At 39.0% G+C, this 21,793-nt stretch overlaps 1 protein-coding gene across 3 annotated transcripts in view; it reads right to left on the minus strand.

Moving 5' to 3' along the window:
• Zbtb41 (zinc finger and BTB domain containing 41) overlaps positions 1–17,873 on the minus strand; it is a 30,480-nt gene extending 12,607 nt beyond the window's left edge. Inside the window, exons 1-6 of one of the 3 annotated variants that reach the window (XM_013115905.3) lie at positions 17,781–17,873; positions 15,824–17,063; positions 9,447–9,654; positions 8,554–8,623; positions 6,331–6,478; positions 557–686 (exon numbers count right to left, since the gene is read on the minus strand). In XM_013115905.3, the coding sequence (XP_012971359.1) occupies positions 557–686; positions 6,331–6,478; positions 8,554–8,623; positions 9,447–9,654; positions 15,824–16,946 (1,679 nt within the window). In that variant the 5' untranslated portion in view covers positions 16,947–17,063; positions 17,781–17,873. The other 2 variants (XM_005073448.3, XM_013115904.3) reach the window with 2 other exon arrangements.
• Positions 17,874–21,793: the final 3,920 nt, after the last annotated feature.

Here is a 21,793-nt window from a genome sequence, read left to right on the forward strand (position 1 = left end):
GGCTTCAAAAGTATACAAAACTTAGAGATCTGTTTTTCAAGAACAGCATTAAACATATGTTCAGGTTAGGAAATGAAGCACTGCCATACTGTCAAATGCCTCACTCATATTCTCCTCTCTCCTCTCAAATAACCTCTTATATATATATCATGCCTTTCTGTTTTACTTCTCACACAGACACCCTATTACACAAGATAGGAAATACTTTTGAAAATCTGAGTTGTGAGCATAGTCCTAACAATACACTACATACTACTATCCCTAAAGGGTCCAAAATGTAGTATGAACAGGGTCTGTGGATGGAATCCATTTGCAGGTTTTCCAAGGGTTTACAAGGCCACCCTGACATGCCAGTAGATTAACTGACAAACACAAAGTAGTAACCAGCAAGTTAAACCTGCAAATCCTGGTTCTGTATGACTTCTGTAATTTCTTTGTCTTTTACATTTTAAACTCAAGCATAATCCGAGTACCTTGAATCCTGCGTTATCTACTTATTAACAATTTATAACACATGTAAGTCCTTCAACATTTCTGAATGTGCAGATAATTTTACCTTTCTCGTACCGACTTCCCACAAATAAAGCAAGTCCATTTTCTCTTTCCACCATGAGTACATTCTATATGCCGTTTCAAATTTCCAGTGTCATTGAATTGACGACCACATATATCGCATGGAAAGGGACCTAAAAAAACAAACAAAAACAAAAGCAAACAGAAAACAGAGTGTATTTGAAGTTTGAGAGATACCTTCTTAAATTCAACAGTTACCACAAATTTGTTACCACCATCAGGAGCATAGGCAAAATCTGCGATATACTTAAATTAGTTGTTTATATTCTCTTCCCTTCTAGGTTGTTCATTCCTGAAGGGCATTTCTAATTTCTAGACATAGCTCACACAAAGGTGATCCCAGCATGCAGGATCCCACGCCTTTAATCGCAGCACTAAGCAAAGTAGAGAAAGGAGTGATATGGCTGGGCGAAGAGAAGAATGTAAGGCATGAGGAGATGGGAACATTGCCGTCTGAGAAGCACTGCAGTCTGAGGAACAGTGCAGCAGTGCAGTCTAAGCAGTCTAAGGAGCAGTGCAGTCTGAGGAACACTGCAGTCTGAAACAGTGCAGTCTGAGGAGCACTGCAGTCTGCGCAGTCTGAGGAGCAGTGCAGTCTGAGGAGCAGTGCTGTCTGAGGAGCAGTGCAGTCTGAGGAGCAGTGCAGTCTGAGGAGCAGTGCAGTCTGAGGAGCAGTGCAGTCTAAGGAGCAGTGCAGTCTGAGGAGCAGTGCAGTCTGAAGAGCAGTGCAGTCTGAAGAGCAGTGCAGTCTGAAGAGCAGTGCAGTCTGAAGAGCAGTGCAGTCTGAGGAGCAGTGCAGTCTGAGGATGCAGTCTGAGGAGCAGTGCAGTCTGAAGAGCAGTGCAGTCTGAGGAGCAGTGCAGTCTGAGGAGCAGTGCAGTCTGAGGAGCAGTGCAGTCTGAGGAGCAGTGCAGCAGTGCAGTCTAAGCAGTCTGAGGAGCAGTGCAGTCTGAAGAGCAGTGCAGTCTGAGGAGCAGTGCAGTCTGAGGAGCAGTGCTGTCTGAGGAGCAGTGCAGTCTGAGGAGCAGTGCTGTCTGAGGATGCAGTCTGAGGACAGGATTGTCCCTTTGCTCTGAACACTGTAGAGGTAAGAACTCTAGTGGCTGGTCACTTTGCTTCTCTGATCTTTAGCATTAACACCAATATCTGACTCTGAGTTTTTATTATTAAGGACAGTTTGAATTTGTGCTATAGTTGGAAAAGGAAAGGCAGTAAATGGGAACTTAAAGACAAACTGATGAGATGTACAGCCAAGATGAACCTATTAGGACAAGCATGAGTAGGATGTAGCATTAACCATCTATTCTTAACATCTCTGTAACCTATTAACTCTATATAGTTGGTGTATCCACCAGAGTGAAGAAGCAACAGAGCATCCACCCACATGTTAAGTTACTTGTTAGGGTTCCACAAAGAAAACACTTTTGATTTCTTCCCATACTGGATACTCAGTTTTGCATACTGTCAAGCTTCTCTCAACTCTTTGTGAAGCTAAGCTAAAGTCTTAACCATTAAGCAGAACTTCAAAATAACTCTGCAAACAGGATAGAATTATAAGATCTGACTTTTAAAGGTTAGGTTATCTTACTATAAATCTCACATTTACAAATGCAGATATTTTAAAAATTCCTTCTTGACTGTTCCAATCATATTACTTAGATCTCTCTCTAACTAAACAGAATGCACAATCATAACATAGGCAACACAAATGGATTTTTGAATAAGAGTTCTTCCAAGTGTGTTGGCAGCATTGGCATCCCTAGTACCAGCAAACAGGTAGAGCACACTTACAAAAGCAAGTACCCTGGAGCATGAATGGTCAAGCTGCTTCAGCAATCCCTTCAGCTGAGGGAACTTGTACTGTTTCTTATGAATCACGCATCTGAAGTTACAGCAGTTTACAGCAACGAAAGTATAGAAGTGAGGCTCAAAACTGGCCTACTCATTTGTCATTACACGTTCCCTTTGTTGTCTATCCATTGTCTTCATGGTGCTAAGGATGGACCCTGTGCCTTCCCATGCCATGCATCTGCTCGGGTTCTGAACCACAGCACCATCAACCACTAGTTAGCGTCATTATTTAAGGGGGGGGGAATAAAAACAGAAATACACCTATACAGTTTATTATGTTTGATCTTTTTCTTAAATATGAAAAGTAAGCCTTTTTTTTCAAAAATAGATTTTTCAGAGTTCTTGAAAATAATAACTATAATACTGGGTATAACATATATTCAGAGGAAGAGAATACAAACTTAACACCTATTACGTATTACATGTAATGGTTGTTTGGTTGTCAACTTGACTACATATGAAATTAACTAAAATCCAAAACTGAAGGGCACAGCTGTGAGGCATTTTTACTTAATTTGAAATAGGAAGATCCACCTTTTTATTTTTATTTTATTTTCCAGTTTAAATTTAGATAAGCAACAAGGTTGCTTCACAAGTCAGTTCCAGGTCCCTCTCCCTTTCCCTCCCCTCCTCCCATGCCCTCCCCCCAACCCCCCCCGTTATCCCCTCATTCCCCCAAGGAGGGTGAGGCCCTCCATGGGGGTGTCCATAGTCTGTCATTTCATATAGGGCAGGGCCTAGACCCTTCCCCAAGAGTTCAGGGAGGAATATCCACCTTTAATCTGGATCTTGACACACATTTAATCTGGGCCACACCTTCTGATGGAAGTCTATATGCGGCCATGAAAGAAGGAAGCTTTTTCTCTTTGCCTACTTGTTCTCACTTGCTGCCAAGTCCATCCCTTCATTGGCATTACAGCCTATTTCTCTGGGATTCCAATGTACACTGCAGATCAGCTGAGATGCCCAGCCTTGTGAACTAAGCAACTTCTGGATTCTTTACCTTTCAATTCATAGCCAGTCACTGTTGAATTAGTGGGACCACAGGCTTTAAGTCATTCTAATAAATCCCCTTTTTATAGAGAGATTAGACAGACAGACAAGGAGAGATTCATTTTACATGTTCTGTTACACTACAGAACTGTGACTAATACATTGTTTTTATTTTTATTTTTTGGTTTTTACGAGACAGGGTTTCTCTGTATTGTTTTGGAGACTGTCGGTCCAGCCTGGCTTCGAACTCACAGAGATCTGCCTGCCTCTGCCTCCCGAGTGCTGGGATTAAAGGCGTGCGTCACCACCGCCCAGCCTAATACATTTTTTTAATCCACACAGAAACATTTATTAGCCTTCTTTGAAATACAAGAAACCTACAACTTTATGAACATTCTTTAGATCATATTGTAGGTGACTGAGCATGACAGTGAAAACAGCTTCACTATGAAGTCTTACACTTCATTTACATGAAGTTCTCCTAGTAAATGTCACCTTTTACAGGAATCATACTTGCAAATAACCATGTGTGAGCAGAGAATTGTGATTTACTGGACTGCTCAATTAGGCTCTGCACTGTAATTTAATCTGAAGACATAATCTCCCTAGACACAAAAACAGAACTCATTACACAGCTAGAAGCTATTCGATAAATGTGTACTACTTTGAGTTCAGTGTCTTCCTAGTGTATTTTTTAGTGTCCTTTTTAACTAAAGCTTAACACATTAATTAAATTTCACTGTCTTCCATTTCAGGAACATTTCCCTTATTAAGATAAGATATGATAGAAAAATAAGCAATATTTCAACAAACAACAACAAAAATATCTAGTTAAATCATTTTTACAAATGTCCTCTTCATGAGCTCTAAAAGTTAGCCAGCTCAGCATATGCTGATAGGGAAGAAACTATTAAATAAAACAGGTTAGTTTCACTTTTAAACTCTGAGGATACTTCAAATACTGACTACTAAGTGATACATTTAATAGAAGTTGAAATAGAAAATTAGACACAGAAATGAAGGTAGAGTCAATATATTAATTGTAAAAATCTCTTTGCCAGGATGGTTTTCAAACAAATAAGCAAAAAGATCAACTACGGTTTTCAAATCAAAAGTAAAAGAAGCCACTAATTGTCCAATAACAAGTAGATAGGTACTGAGTTGGGGAAATGAGTAAAAACATTTCCTGAGTAAGAACGAGCCCAGGTCAAAAGTCAGGTGAGGCCAGCACATTTGTAAACCCAGTGCTGTGGGGCAGGAAGACAGAAGACTTGCTGGTGCTTGCTGGCCACCAGCCTAAGTCCAGGCTCAGTCACACATAGTGTCTAAAGGGATTAAGGTGGAGACTGAGAGTAAAGGGCATACATCTTCCTCTGGCTTCTGCATGCACCATCAGGTACACCTGCAAACACACATGTGCACACACCACACACAGTTACAAATCCACAGATACATTCGCAAAGTAGTTATTCCTGAAATACAGTATAAAAATAATTTTCTCACGTGTAACATGTAATCATGATGTCGCCAACTGGAATCTTTAATAAATTTAATAGTTTCTATGATGGTTTCTTAGAATTTCTAAGATTGACCAGAGTCCAAAAATCACTTGGAAAGGATTAAGCTAAAAATGCATGTACTGATCTGCTAGCAATAAGTAGCTTTCTATATTATAATCACAAAACTCAAAAATGGCTAACAATACATGGGATATGGATTTCTAAGTAGACTGGAGAGTTGGCTAGGTGATTAAGAGCGCCTACTGCTCTTCCAGAGAGTTCATTACGTTCCCAACAAGTATGTTGCATAGTTTTCAACGACTTGTAATTCTAGTTCCAAGATATCCAACACTCCACCACCCTTTCATGGGCACACACAGGATGAAAACATAAAAGCACAATTAAAATAATAAAAATAAATCCTTAAAACAATAAGAAAAATTTCAAGCCAGAAAGATAGTTCAGCAGGTAAAGGTGTTTGCCACTAACCCTGATGACCTTAGTTCCATCCTTGAGACCCATGTAGTGGAAAGAAATACTTCTACAAGTTGTCCCAATACCTCATCATTGGCCTACACAGGAACATGTGACATACAACTACAAATACCTAAATGTTTTTAAAAGGAATTTCCAAAACTCAACAATAAAAACCAAAGAACCACACTAAAAAAACAAAAAAGTTAAAGACTTAACAAGAGCATCAAAGACAAATGACAAACAAGTAAAAAGATGTCCCACACCTTATCTCCAGTAAAATGCAAGTGAAGCAATGATACAATAAGCAATGATTATGATGGCTCAAATACAGAATTCTCTCAATACTAAATTTTAAATGCTAAAGTAACAGGAGTCTAATCCAGTTGGTGGGAATTCAAAATGGTACAACCATTTTGGAAGACGATATGCAATTTCTAACAAACTGAATATATTTTAACAATCCAATAGATCTTGTCTTTATGTTCTTATATTTTTATCCAAGCAAACATAAAATTTATGTTCACAACAAAACTTGCAGATAACTAAAGCCATTTTATAACTAATCATCAAAATTTGGATGTTCATCATTTTCAGAGCGTACCATGTGGTGGGGCTGCTGATAATGATGGATGGTGCTATGTGTGACAGAGGCTGATAGCCATGTGGTGGGGATGCTGATGGAGGGTGACACTGTACAGACAGAGGGTGGCAATAGAATAACTATCTGCACCTTCTCAATGTTGTGGTGAACTTAAGATCACTCAAACAAAAAAGATTTTTTTCAAGATCATAATATAAATATTTCATTTCCCCTTCTCTTTATTTCCTCCAAACAACAGAGATTTTTAAGAGGAAAAAGTACAGTTTAACAGTGGTGAACTCTTCTAGATTCAGATAATCAATGACTAGGTGACTGCTTTATGAAAACATAACTTACCCAGATGGAACTTCTCCTGATGCTTTAACCGTGCAAATCGGGATTTGAAATGCTCTTCACAATAGGTACACTTAAAAGGTTTATCTTGTGAATGCAGAATCATGTGTTCCTCCAAGTGTGGTCTTCGAGTAAAAGATTTCTTACAAATCTAAATGAAAGTGTATATAAAATGTAACTACCTTAAATTGAGCCTGAATTAAAATAATATGCTCATAATAAAGATAAAACAAACAAATTCAAGTAAACAGAAACATCTTGCAACAGAAAACTTACCAAAGTATTATCAATTTTCTAACTGTGCTAAAAAAGGGAAGAAATAAACACTAGAATTATAGTTCAGATTTATGTTAAATTAACCCTAATGTTAGATAAATTTCCACTCATTCTATGTTTAACATGGCTATAACATAATCTTAGTATCTTAATCCTAGGTAGCAATTTCTTATTAAAAAAAGATTTATTTTTGTCATGTCAGTGTTTTGCATGCATATATGTAGGTGTATCACATGTGTGCCTGGTGCCCATGGAAGTCACAGGAGGGCATTGAGTACCCTGCAACTGGTTTATGAATGCTTGTGAATAGGAACAGAATATGCATCCTTTCCAAAAGCAGCCAATGCTCTTTGAACTGAGGAGTCACCTTTCCACCTATGGGTATCAATTTTTTTAATTCAAAAAATAAAACCAAATTTATATCAGAAATAAAAAGATTTTTAAATCATTATTACCATATATTTTAGGACTATCAATAATTAAACCACATAAAGCCCCTCAACTTTTATCTTCAAGTTTTCAGAAATAAGAAAACACAGTATATAAAAACATGATATATGACCGGGCCTTTAATCCCAGCACTCTGGAGTCAGAGGCAGGCAGATCTCTGAGTTCGAGGTCAGCCAGGTCTACAGAGTAAGCTCCAAGGCAAGCAGGTCTACAAAAGAAACCCTGCCTTGAAAAAAATCAAAATTAAAAACAAAAAAGTGTATGTCAGGGATTTAAAAAGTGTGAAGCTGCTGCAGCAACATATAACTGTACCAACTAGGCACAATTCCACAATTATTTTGTTTAATGCTCACAAAAATGCTACAGAGCAGACAAACTATCAATAGCTTCATTTCAGAGTGGAGGACAATAAAACCTAATAAAATTAAGGAGACATTATCTTGTGTGGAGTCAAAATAATCAACCTCAGTTTTCTGAAGCTTTAACCAGCAACTAGGGACAATTCTGGAAGTGTGCTATATATGTAAGTTAATCTTTAGAATAACAAGTAAATGATAATAAGCAAAATTAAATACTAACCTATAAGCAACTAAATGCAGGAAAAAATCCTTAGGGGTGTGACAGAATAAACAAATTCTTTGCTACTACTCCCACTGAATTCCTCTCTCCTCCACCCTGTTCTAGAACTGACTGTTAACCAACAGCATGGGGTAGAAGCTATGATCTGTGAAGTTATGAGACCTTGACTAGGCTTCTTGGTGCACACATGTATGCACACAAGCACTTCCTCCCTCTCTCCCTCCCTCCCTCCCCCCCCCTGACCTAGCTGCTATACTAGAAGGGTGGCAAAAGCACAACAAGCTTCAGAGAGAGCAAGAAGGAATCCCCTGTTCCTTGATCCATCCTTCCTAACCCTAGACATCAGGCATCACCAAGTTGACTGGTGTATTACTTAGTCACTGTGAAATTGCCTAAAACCAGCAAAGATCACCCAGTAATTACTAACTGAGTTGCTTTGATTGACAACACAGAAACAAAGAAATACCTAGCAAAGCCTTGTCCCCCGGTTTGGATTCCTGACCCACAAAAAGGTGAAAAATAGTAAAATAGCAGTTTAAGGACCCTTGAGTTTCAACATGGTTTACTATACAGCAAAAAACAACCAGGAATGGAGGGGTAACTTTAACATTTTATACTCTGCCATAGTAATGTTAGAAATCATACACAACTCTAAATACATAGCATAGTGATTTGTTAATTGTATTCAGGGAACAGATCCCAGGAATAATAAGAACCAAAATAGGATCTCCATTTCTGAGGCCCATTATGTGAAAACTTACAGGTTTGCAGAAGAAATTTAAAAAACTTTTTTCAAATAATATTATTTAAAAGATTCTAAAAGTGAGATAAGCTCTATTACTTTAAACCTAATTATCTTTGTTTCCCAAAAGAGAACATTACATCTACTTTGATTTTATAATAGAAATTACAAATTCTTACATCACATTTCCAGCTTTCACTTTTAGTCTTCTTGATGGAAATAAATTCTTGTGCATTTTCAGGATGAAATCTATTAAAAAGAGAAAAATGTTAATTAAATCTATACTTCATATGACATTTTAACAGTAATTTCAAGAATCAGATCCTAGACCAGGGTGGAACATGCTTGCAACCTTACACTCAGGAAGCTGAGGCAGGAGAAACAAGTATTGATGGTCAGCCTAGGCTACAAATCAAAGCTCTGCTTCAAAACCCAAAGAATTAGGTATGACTTGTTTATTTTTGGTGTTGTTATCACAGGGTCTCACTCTATAACCCAATTGGCCTTAAACTTACAGCAATCCAGTGACCTCAGCCTCACAGGTGCTAGGATCACAGTGATCAGCCACTTTAACCACCTTAGTTCCTGATTTCTCTTAAAAACACAGTAAGCATATAAGCCCCATCATTTTAAAGATTTTATGCATATATCTAAGTTACACAGAAATTAAAAAAGTATATTTAAATGCACTCTTAAACATCTACATGTGTGCAGATACTTTAATTTTTAGAGTTAATATTCAACACTGTATTAAATAGAGTCACAAACTTTTCCACACTTAAGGTGAGTATGAAAAATAAGAGTTTTAAAGCCACACATTTCTGAAGGCATACTTGTCAAAAACAAATTTAAAAGAAAAAAATGATAAGCAAAACATTATGGGCCATACTCTTGTTGCACTGCCACAAGGCTTCATTCATCTCAACAATAGGAAAAATATAACTGAACTAGTATTTGCTATTGTTTCGATTTGTAAACTCTACAAAATTGTAAAGCAATGACAGAATTGGAAGTAAGCACCTTGTAGATGTTTTCACAATGACATACATAATGGAAGCAACACAATACTTGCCTCTTGACGTGCTTGGCTAGTGTCTTCTTGCTTGCGTGAAGCTTATTACAATAAGGGCACTTGTGCTCCTTCTTATGAAACTCTACTTCATTACTGTGCTTCTTTCTGTGAACAGTTAAGTTAGACTTTGTCGAATAGCGCTGGTGACAAATATCACACTCAAAAGGCTTCTCACCTGTGTGCACACGGGTATGGCTCTCATATTTCCCTAAAATGAAGAAGAAAATTAAATTCAACACATCTGTTGTTTCTGTGACTGAAATTTCAGAGTGGAATGAAAATACATGGTTTAATAAAGTTAATATGGATAGCCAAATTCATATAGGGAACTAAAAAGAAAAATACTTATCTAAATTTCATTCAAATAAACCTCAAAGACTCAGTGCTTCAAGCTTTCTAAAAGTATACTTTTCCGCAGAAGCTTCAGTCATTAAATAAAGTATTCATTTACGTATTTTAAAAATCAATGTTGCTGGGCCATGATGGTACACGCCTTCAATCCCAGCACTCAGGAGGCAGAGGCAGGCAAATCTCTGAATTCGAGGCCAGCCTGGTTCTACAGAGCAAGTTCCAGGGAAGTCATGGCTACACAGAGAAACCTTGTCTTGAAAAACTGAAACTAAAGCAAAATAAATCTTAATTTCTGAAATTTTCCTGAAAAAAGTGTTGACAAATTCTAAATATTGAAAGTACTTTTTTAAATATAAAACTAACCTTTAGGAAAATATTTACTCCACAATTTACTTTTCCTATGCATACACACAAACTCAATGTTCAGAACTGGTAGATCTTATTTAAATATGATTGGTAGATCTTATTCAAGTATTAGAAAGACAAACATGGTTACTTATTTTGTTATTTTTCTTCTCACAAGATGCATTCTAGAAAGGATGCAACAAACCTACAACAGTTAAAAATAATTAACAATACAGCCCATTTATGTAAGAACTCCTTAAGGAACAAGAAAATAAAATACAACTGTGTGCTTAATATTGAAATGCTAAATGCAACACATACAGGTAAAATCTGAGCAAGTAAGAAAAGATGAACAGGTAGGCATAAAAGGCACCCAGAGTCATACACATGAAATGTTATGTCTAAGATCTCATCTACTCAGAATGGGTAATACAGGTGTTTCTAATAGAAATCACCAAGAAACTGTAGAAGCCACAGACTGCTCAACAAGAAAAGTACAGTGAAAAAGAAAACAAACAGATGCATACAATTGGTTTAGCTTATGTATATTCTTACTTGGCATAAAATTAACTAAATAAGAATATATATCACTATATAGCATATAAATTTCCACATTTTTGAGGCAGAAAAACATCACAGCCAAACATAGGCCATGTTGGATCTTTGCACGAGGACACAAATCCTGTCTCCTTAAATAATAGAATATGTGACCTGCAACAAATAACTTCTCTGCGTCAAATCTTCCTCATCCAAACAACCTCATCCAAGCAACAAAATTAAGTATAAAATTTTCTGCAAAGAGGTCTGCTTCCTCTTTTTATATACATGTATCCAGAAAGCACAGTGATTTGTCACCTCCTCAATTAGCTATGTCCTAAGTAAACTAAAAATTTAGCTTCTCAGGACCCGAATTAGTAAAACTTTATGGGATTGTATATAGTAATTGAATTAATTTATACATGATATTTAAAACATTCTAGTACCTAGTAAACACTAATAAATGTTGTTACCTATTATTATCATTAGCATCCTTAGTAGAGATTCTCAGGATTGGGAAATAATTTCTCAACTTTCTAATGCACGAATCTCATTTTTAATCCCAAATGGAACATTAGGTCCCAAATGGAACCTAAAAATATAAGGCATAAAAAAAAATTTACACCAGTTGTTTACTTTCCATAAAAATGTTACAATTATAAAGATTTCATACTAGTATTTACTAGCATTTTCATTACATTTACAACAAAAACTTTTTTCTACTTGAAATATTAAGGCATTGTTGAATATTAAAATCATAGAATAAACAGTTAAATTTTGAAAAAATAATTGCCTATTAAACCTCACCTTCTTAGACCAGCAATCTTTACAAGATTAGCAGATAAAAATTTAAACTTGAATAGCTCAAAGCATGCTCGAGCAAGCATGAGCACGAGCATGCATATGTGTGTTGTTTTTTTGAGGGGTGGTGCCTTCCCCAGGTGCACACAAGAGGAGACCAGAGCAACACACTGGGTGTCCTCCTCAAGGCCCTCCACCTTGTTGTCTTGAGACAGGTCACTTAATGAACAGTAAATTTGCCCTTCAGCTAATCTGCTGGCCTGCCAATTCCTAGACTCCACCTGTCTCCACCTTTCAATCCTGGAATTACAGGCACAGGCAGCCATTTCCAACTTTTTAAGTGGGACTAACTGAGGTCCTCAGGTCTTCATGTTTGCAGAGCCACTTCCCCAGTCTCCAAACCCAAAGGTTTTAAAAAAAATCTTTTGAATATAGTAAATGAGTGATTTTTTTATTTGCAAATTTTTATAATAAAATTTAAATAAATTTTAAGACAGAAAAAAATAAATGTAACAATCTTAAAAGACCAAGATAAATTCCTATTGCATTACTAATCACAGAAATGAAAAAACTTCTTAGAAACTCAAAGTTTATGCACATCCGTACTGCAGAGCCCATTGTTTCCATGGAGTTGAAATTCTTAACAAGAACAACAGACAAGCCTGAGGAAAGCTTGACTCAGAAGATCCAAGTGGGTCTTCCAGAGATTTATGAAGAAAACCAAAATGTAATCCCCCAATAAATCTCATGTTTAAAGCAAAGGACAGGAGTATAGAGGTGTGAAAGGGACACTCCTCAGTAGACACAGTATCTACGATCTACATTCGTTTCTTCATTTTTTGTGGAAGAGGTTCCAATAACAATGTGTAAAATCAACATGTTCTCTTCAAACTTATCAGTCTCTACTTAAAAACTAGAAAGCATCATATAGTGAAAACTGTGTACATAGTAGTTTTCTGAACCAAATTTCAATATGAGGAGTACAAACTAAAAATGTTTTCACATGAATAAATTTGTCTTGATGTATTTCAAAATTTACTCCCTGATGTAGCTCAGGCAAAATTATTTTCAGATGTTACATACAGCTTTTGTGGGACACATCACTACATTACCCTACTATAGTTCTTATCTACACTGCTACTCTGAATTGCATCCAATCACGTAACAGACCGGAACAAGTACACAAACAAAACATTTAGCTGTAGAGAGCTACACCATAGTTAACAATTCACTAAGAACCAAGTAGAATCCCTATCCAAATAGATCAATTAACTCATGTTTAATAAAGAGGGAGAGGGAACACAAAATATTTTCTTGCCTCTAGAAGAGATTGTGATTTACTCCAAGCAAAGATTTTAGTTCTGTGGAGAAAACAAAAAATATAAATTATCCAAATTTTCTCTCTTACCCCATCTGTCATCTCTCTATTTTGCTTTTTACCCAGTAGGTTTTTGGTATAAGGGGCAGCAAGGTCAAAGGACTCTGATTTACATGAGAATCAGATGAGAAATGGACAGCTGGTAGCCTCTGGAAAGACATAACTAGATCAGGAGTGTTACTTGCAGCACCAGATAGAATAAAAGATCCAAATAATGGAATCAAATTTTTCGGTTATGTATTGTGCAGCTAATGATTCCAAGCAGAAATCTCAGAGCTTATCCCTTGCTCTCATAAGCCCACTTTACAACAGACAAGCAAGATGATAAAACAGCTAACAGGGTCTGGCAAGCCAATAGAAAACTAGATAACGTCCTTTAAACTTAGTTCAAGTCAGTAAGTGCTTACTGGCAAATGTTAATAACCTGAAATATCCAAAGCGCAAAACCAAGTGCAAAGTATATAAGCTTCAGCCTCAATGTAGTTGTCTGCAAAACGACATCAAAACATTCTAGCACCTAGTAAACACTAATAAATGTTACCCATTATTATCATTAGTATCTTTAGTACAGATTCTCAGGATTGGGAAATAATTTAACAACTTTCTAATGCACAAACCTTATTTCTGGTTCCAAATGGAACACTGGGTCCCAAATGGAACCTAAAAACTATGAGGCATAAAATCCTGTTAAAGGAATGAGCGTCAGATGAGAAAAATGCCTGAAAGGCAGCTATAGAATTGTTTTGAGGTTACTCTCACCCTGCTTTCCAATGCCAATGTTACTCAGCTTGTGAATCCAAGTAGCTTTACGTGTCTGCCTCTTTGCTATAGGCCCCTTCTCACCTCCTTGGCTTTCTCACCTCCTTGCCCAATCTCCGGCCTCACAGTGAAGCCTGTATGATCTGGCTATAACTCATTGGCTGTCATTCTCTTTTTTAAGACTCTCCTCCTTAGTAGTTTCATCAGATAAAACTCTTCTGTATAGTACTCAAGCCATTGCAAAGCTGGTTTTCATTTACTTGCCTACTCTCAGACCTTGTCATTTTTTCTGTTCCTCTTTACTGATCTGAAAGACATCCACATCTTAGCAACTTCTAGAACACACCATACTTCAATGTCTTCACACACTGATCCTTCTACCTTGTAAATGCCACCCTTTTCTGTAAAGTTTCAGGTTCAATACTACTAGTTCTGTGAAACCACTCATCCTTTTCCTGGTCCTCCTGATAAAAGCAACTTTATTGTATGTGATAATTGTTTTGCATGTGGACAGAGAATATATCATTTCATATCTGTTTAACTGAGCTTGGAAGGCACCCAATGTCAAGTTAATGAATACTAAGAGTAGCTAACATTCTTGAACACGTACATTCTGTGTAGTACTTAAGTGGTTCCGCAGAACCATCCCATTTATTTCTCACCATAACCATTCATATTATTAACAACACATCAGCATCATCTCATTTCACTAATGAAGGTGGGGGAACACCACACAGGTTGTTTAACTCAGATAAGGCTTAATTTAAAAGCCCAGCAGTATGACCCTACAAAAGCCCACACCTTTAATATCAGCACATGAATATACACGAGTACTACATAGATGTACATAGAAACAGACACACTTGGCATAGGAAGAATCAGTGAACTCTAAGCAAGCCCAAGGTAGTCAAGCAACAGAAGGGAAAGACTGTAATATAAAATCATTCTGAGAAGTAAGTTGGAAATAACCCTACATTGTAATCTACTGATTCTCATAATATATGGAATGGCTTTGGTAAAAGACATTTTGCAAACTTTTTGGTTCATCAGCTTCAATCTTAGGATTTTCTGAGTTTGTGTGCAAAGAAAAACACACATAAGGTACCTTATTTATAAAATGACTTGAAGAAAAGCTATGGTATTTCTATTATTATTACAAAATTGCATAAAGTTAAAACAGACTGTGTATTAGTGTCCCAAACTTAGTGGAACTGAAAGCCTTCCTTTCTCAACAAAGTACCTCACAGACTGACTGTTCAAGACAGCAGTTTGAGACCCACGTGCTGGACCTATAGTCTATAAGCAGTGAGCAGGCCCTTGCTCACTGATTTTCAAGTCAAATTAGGTAAATTAAAGTTTGTAGAGTAACAGAAGCAGGGAGCACAAAGTCTAAGATGTATAGGAAAAATAAAATGTCCTAAGATAAAATGTTCCCAGGTACCTCAGTTCCAAATAGCTGCTCTCTGTGTATATCCTCATATTGATAGCGCTACAATGACATTTACTACCAGGACTAACATGCTTCTTGTTCATATAAGGTCATTCAATTGACTAGGTTGTTCAGAAGTGGCTTTATTTCTGTGTATGAGACAGTAAAATTATTAATACTCATTAAACTGGATTGAGAAAAGTATCCTTAGAAATACATTCAAGGGGTACTATAAAAGAAAAAAAAAACGTTTCCACTGTAAAAGCAGTCTATATATACACTAACCTATTTTGATAGCTGATGATTACAAATGCCTGATAATCCAAATTTTAACTTATGCAAAAAGCATTTGTAACCCAGGACAAAACAGTCCTGTGTGAAAAGAACTGCATGGTTTCTTTCGCAAGGTCAGTCTGCACTTCAGAAACTGTTTTAATCGTTTCATGTGCAGAATGTTCTTAACAATTTCATAATCATGTACATGTAACTCAAAACTAGCACTTCTAAAATTAAACTGATACAGAAGTCAGAAGGTATATACAGTAACTGCTGATTTTCTGGAGTCTTTCTCCCAAATACATAACCTGTAGCCTGTTAAGACATAATGAAGAAATGCAAAAGGGTAAATACCAAATATCTGATTCAGGACAAACTATGTGCTGAAACTCAGAACATCTTCCCTACAAAGAGAATACAAGTTCCTTTCAAAGTTTACTTTTTAATGGCTACCTCTAAAAAAGCCACAAAGATTAGAGCTAGGAAACAGGCTTTCCTTACCTATTCGGTCAAATGTCTTATCACATTTGGGGCACTGCAGTATTTTCTTATTACTGTTCTGAATGATGACGGGAGCTAACCCTTCGTGGACACTTCCTGCAGAGTCTCCAGCCTCAGGTTCCTCTTCTGCATCATTATCTTTATCGCTCTGTTCGGTGTCAGAGTCTTCATCTGACATCTCCTCCTCTAGCTCGTCATCTTCGGCATTATATTCACTTCCAGGGTCCTCAGAGTCGTGCCTATCCGACTTCTCCTTATCAAAGCTTTCTTGATTCAAATTGTCTGACCCGCCCCCACTTTCCTGTTCATCATCACTGGTGTCCTCAAACTTAACGGGACATTTCCTATTCCTCTTCGACCTCCGTGCAGAAAAACTTCTCTCCAGCATTTTTAACCCATGTTTTTTCCCCAACAACAGGGACCTGTGCGTTTTAGCTAAATGATTCTCTAAGGACTTTTTATAGCAGAAGTGTCTGCTACAAAATTTGCACTGGTGATTATTTGATAGTCTTCCAGTTAATTCATTTAGTGTTTCTTCTGGGGATGACTTTTCAGTTAGTTCTGCCTGAAAAGTTGCAACGTTTTCATTATTCAGCAGCTTTACTGCGTCTATAATGTCCAAAAATTTTGCGGCCTCTAAAACAAGAGGTATTTCATATTTGTACACGAAAAACTCTGATGTGTAAAGAAACTCAAGCAAATGTTGAAAAACTGAATGTGTTACGTGATCCAGGGTGACGACATCAGTGCTCGGATTTTTGCTCAAACACGCATGAAAGTAACTACTACCGACCGCGACTACAACTTTATGCGCACTGAATTCTTTTCCTTCTACTATGATAAGTAAATCACAGAAAGATGGCTGCTTCTGCCTGTCATCGTTCAAATACTTCAGCAAGTTCTTATTATACTGCAAAGAACTCAAAAGCTTTCTCTGGTCTGGCGAGGGAGGAAGTTCTTGGTAACACTGAAGAGCTTCAGGGGTTGGGGTTGGTCTTTCTGTAGCCTGAGAATAGGTCACTTGGCCACACGCCACTGCAGCATTTTCTTCTGAAGAATCTTTGTGGTAGCCTAGATGGATCTTCTCGTCAAGATTTGAAGTAACCTTTCTCCTTTTCTTCATTGCAGTACTGCAATTTTTGAACAAGAAACTTCATAAGTGACCGACGAGGTTTCCGAAACAAAACTAGATTGTCTTGAACAACAGCTTCTGAAGGGGCGTGCCCCACCGTCTCATGGTCTGCAAAACAGTGAGAAGCATGTAAGAACTCCACAGCAAAGCAATCTTAAACAACCAGAGGGGCTGTCAACTAATCTCGTCTAAATTGTAACTTAATCACAAAGTCAACCTTGCATTCGCTAGCAGCTGAGACTGTGAGGGCGGAGAACGAGAAAGGGCTGGCTTCAGGGAGGGCAAGCAACAAAAGAACGTAGTGAAGTGAAGGCACAGCACACCTTCCGGGCCTGATTCACGAGTAGGGTGGGAAGAACAGGACAGGGAGAGCACGGTGATCCCGCCGAGGCTGGGGACCGTGCAGACGTGCCAGGGCTGCAGTCCCGGTTTGGGTGCTGGGACGGGTGACAATAAGAGCAGCGCGGCCACGCAAAGCAAAGTCTCCTCCATTAGCGTGCTTTCCCTGGGCGAGCGCCGCACGGCTCCTCAGAGACAGACCTTCCGAAACCCACAGGGCAGGGCAGAGCGGCCCTAGGAGGGGCGCAGGGAGAGGACTCAGCACGGGCGACCGCTGCAAGCAGGGAAGCCTTGCCCAGGCCCGGGTCGGCAGGGACCGCGCTCGCCCGTGACCCTTCCCTCCCAGGCTGTCCGGGCAAGCGCCCCCACAGGCCCATTACCGGGAACCCCGGGCTCCCGCGCCGGCTCGGGGAAGCCAGCTCCGATCCCCGCGCGCTCGCGCCCGCGCCCACCCACTTCCGGGTCCGGCCCCCCCACCTCATCCACCTCGGCGGCGCTCCTTCCCCTCGCGGAGTCCCGCCGCCGCCGCCCGCCCAGCACGTCAGCCGCGCGCAGCCGCCTAGCCGCCGCGACAGGCCGGCGAGCCCCGGCACCCGCCCAGAGCGCATGCGCGCGCCTCCTGCCTCGCGCATGCTCCGTTGGCTCCCTTTGCTGCTTTGGGTGCCGGACCAAAGGTCTCGAGTCCGTTATACCCGGCGTTAGGGGTGACTTAGGGACCCTCTTTGATTGAATCAGGAAAGCTGAGCTGCAGGAAGGGGAACGAAGATTGCTCTGCTGAGGAGTTAGGAGGAGCTGGCTCGGTGACAACCGGTGTGTTTCCAATTTGTCACCAAGGAGCCACCGCCGCCGGAAGTCTGCCCAGTCCACGGTGGCAAAAGCCCAAGTGCGGGCTGGAAGTCGCTGTATGGTTTACAGTTCCGACTTAGAGTGCACCTAAAATTGTGCGCTGTGCATTGGCACAAAGGCTGTGACCACAGGAAATGGCATCTGCTCTTCAGCTGTAATTCCACCCTCTTCATAATTCACACATAGCTAGGAGTCTGACAAGGCCACCTTCTCAGTAGAACATTTATTTGGGGTTGCCTGGTGGTGGCAGCGGCGCGTGCCTTTAATCCCAGCAGTCAGAGAGGCAGACCCAGGCAGATCTCTGAGTTCAAGGCCAGCCTAGACTACAGTCTGAGTTCCAGGGCAACCAGAGACGCACAGAGAAACCCTGTCTCCAAAAACAAAAATAGATATGGGGTGAGGAACTACCCAGGAGGAAGACAAGTGGGAAGAAGGCCTTAACTTGGCTTCCCTTAGTATGAGTAGACATTGTAATGAAGGTGCTGTGTAGATGTGCTGAGCAGACTGCTGTAGTAACTCTACTAACCAGCTGCACCATATCCTACCTGCTGGCAAAGACTGACATTAGCCAAAAAAAAAAAAAAAAAAAAAAAAAGAAAAGAAAAGAAAAGAAAAAGCAGTTCCCCTCTACACCTTCAACGGGAAGCCCCACAAAACCAGAGAAGACTGGATCGTCGTCAACTCTTGCCTAAATTTCAAGCCTATTTGGCTTGACCTGTGGATTTTACCAGTCCCCACAACTGAATGAAAACCATAAAGACATGACTGGTCCTACCTACAGTTGGGGAGAAGGTTTATTTTAGATGTGAGGAAAAGAACAGCCCGAGACCTCTGTGAGAGTTCAAACAGAACCAGGCCAACAGACTGAACTGTGTCGAAGGGGCAGTAGGAAGCAGGTTTAAGAGAGAAATTGCAAACCAAGAGGCCATGAGCGAGCCAGGAGACCAAATGGCCAAGAGACCCTGTAGCCAAAAACATTTGGATTATATAGGCATCAGAGAAGCTGAAGGAAAAGAAGGGAAGCTCATGGTTGGAGAAATTTAGGGTAGGGGTCAGGGTATGTCAATCTAGATAACTGTACAAGTACTTATGATGCTGAGAACAGGCTCCTCGGCCATTGGTCCTGAATTTGAGACCTAACAACAACTACTCCATGACCTAATGCCTGGAATTAAATATTATCAATCTTACCTCTCCATCCTATTGTTTGTGTTTATATAGAAAACACAAAAAAGATAAATAAGGAAAAGTTAAAAAGAATATCTTGACAATTTCCTCAGCCATATATATATACCACTGAGAGAAGGTAGCAAGTTGGGTAAGGGTCCTTAAGGACAGAGCAGGGGAGAAGGCAAGAAGGAAAGATCTTCCCAGGAATTCCCAGTGTCTTTGTGTTGCTGATATGTCATGGTCTTAACACCCTTGCAATGTGTTCATGGGTTTGTTTCTAAAAACGAAAAGGATTTTCTTCATTGATTCAATCAAATGTCTATGGAACAACTGTATTGTGACTGGAATGTGACATTTCTAGCTTAATAAACATAGTTTTGTTTTTGGAGCCTGTTCTGGAACTTGCTGTCATAGACCAGACTGAGCTCAAACTCACAGAAATTGGCTTATCTCTGCCTCCCAAATGCTGTGATTAAAAGCATGTGCCACCACTGGCTGCCTATAAAAATGTGTTTCAATAACATGACAGATATAAAATGACTAAAAATGATTCTCAAATTCTCTGCAATCAGGCTGAAAGAAATCCTAGGCCAGATATTAATTACTTTTATATTCCCCTTTTCTGCATTTTTGAAAACTTGTGGGATATTAAAATCCTTCTTACACCATAAACCTCACAAAAGCCAGACACTGGTTAAATTTGGCTCAACAGTCATTGTTTCTATGACCTATCAGACACACTCACAAAAATAACAACCAAATAATTGAAGACTGCTGTCCCAGACCCTCTGCACTGAATAAGGAAACTCTCCAAACTGGATGATTTATAAACTATATAATTTTGTTACTCACATTTCAAGAGTGTGGGAAATCCAAAATTGGAGTGTTGGTATTCAGAACCCTAATCTATCCTTAAGTGAAAGAAGAGATTATCTCTTATGATAAGAGGCAGAAAGTGTTTTAAGACATCCTAAAATAGTTCTAGTCAACCATTTTAAGTCATGTTCATTCATGAAGGCAGACCTCTCATGTCAGTCACTATTGTGGAGATTAAGTTTCAGTGCATGCATAAGAGCAGGGGCGTTCACCATAATCATGAAATGAAAAATAGTATCTCAAAGATGACTTCAAATTACTATAGAATCAAAGACATCAGTAAATGAGATTGCATATTGAACTACTTCCTGGTAGCATTTAGATATTGTATGTGGTACAGGATACATACGAATATGTTCATTAAATGTATAAAGCACTTTGAGCATATCACAACTAGCATTTTCATACTCTCTCATTTCTTCCCTCTTCCCCTTTGGCAGGACAATATTCTGAAAGTGTCTTTTACATTCTTAGAGACTGGAACTTTGGCTGGACTTCACAGCCAAAGTTAATAATACACCCTGAAGTTACTTAAAATTTGCTAGCCTGTTGTATAACAAACTATTTGTTTCACCTTCCTTTAAGAGAAGAATGTAAAACCCAGCCTTATTCATCTTGGCTTTCCCATGTAATCAACTTTTACAACCTAAGGTAATGTATAGCCATAATCATATTCCTCCATGACCCAGAATAATACATGTACATCATTTTCTGAAGGCAGCAAACACAGAAATTGAAAGCATCTCCCTACCAAAAAGGATGAAAACAACCGTTTACGGATATTGCTTGATAAACAATTCTTAAAGGCTGGGGTGGGGGTGGTACATGCCTTTAATTCCAGCACTTTGGAGGCAGAAGTGTCAGATATCTATAAGTTTGAGGCCATCCTGGTCTACAGAGAAAGTTCCAGGACAGGCTCCAAAGCTGCAGAGAAACCCTGTCTCAAAAAAAACCCAACAAAACAAATATAAATAAACATGAATAGATAGACAGACAGACAGACAGACATATAGATGGTGTTTGCCATCTGGGTCATTTTAGATCTGTTGGAACCAGTGACTTAATTCTTTGTAAAGCTTGTTAAAGTTTTCTGTAAAGTATCCTATTCCTTTCCCCCACATGATGCTTTCTATGCCATTCAATAAATACATGGCAAAGCCCTTTGTTAGAGACAGGCACATAGCACACACACACACACACACACACACACACACACACACACACACCACAAACACAAAAGGACAAACAGATTCACAAGATGGCCTTTAGGCAGACACAGAGTCAGACTCATACTACAGTCAGGATGAAAGACACAGAGAACATGAGACAGAGAATTAAAATCTGGACTCACTCTGGGTTAAATGAATTCAAGGGGAAGTGCTCTCATATCTTTCCTTAATGTGACATTGCTGCATTAATGGTGACTCAGAGTTATGAGCGTAATCCATGCATTCCTCTTCCTATTACTATTATGACCTCTGTCCCATAAACAGTTTGTTTCTACTTTTGTGTCACGTGTACATAGATGACTCTATAAATCTATTTGAAATCTAGGAACCACAAATGAGAGAAGATATGCAATATGTTTCTGAGCCTGTCTTAATACC

This window comes from Mesocricetus auratus, unplaced genomic scaffold (genome assembly GCF_017639785.1).
Source record: "Mesocricetus auratus isolate SY011 unplaced genomic scaffold, BCM_Maur_2.0 Super-Scaffold_100676, whole genome shotgun sequence".
NCBI classification, from domain to species: domain Eukaryota; kingdom Metazoa; phylum Chordata; class Mammalia; order Rodentia; family Cricetidae; genus Mesocricetus; species Mesocricetus auratus.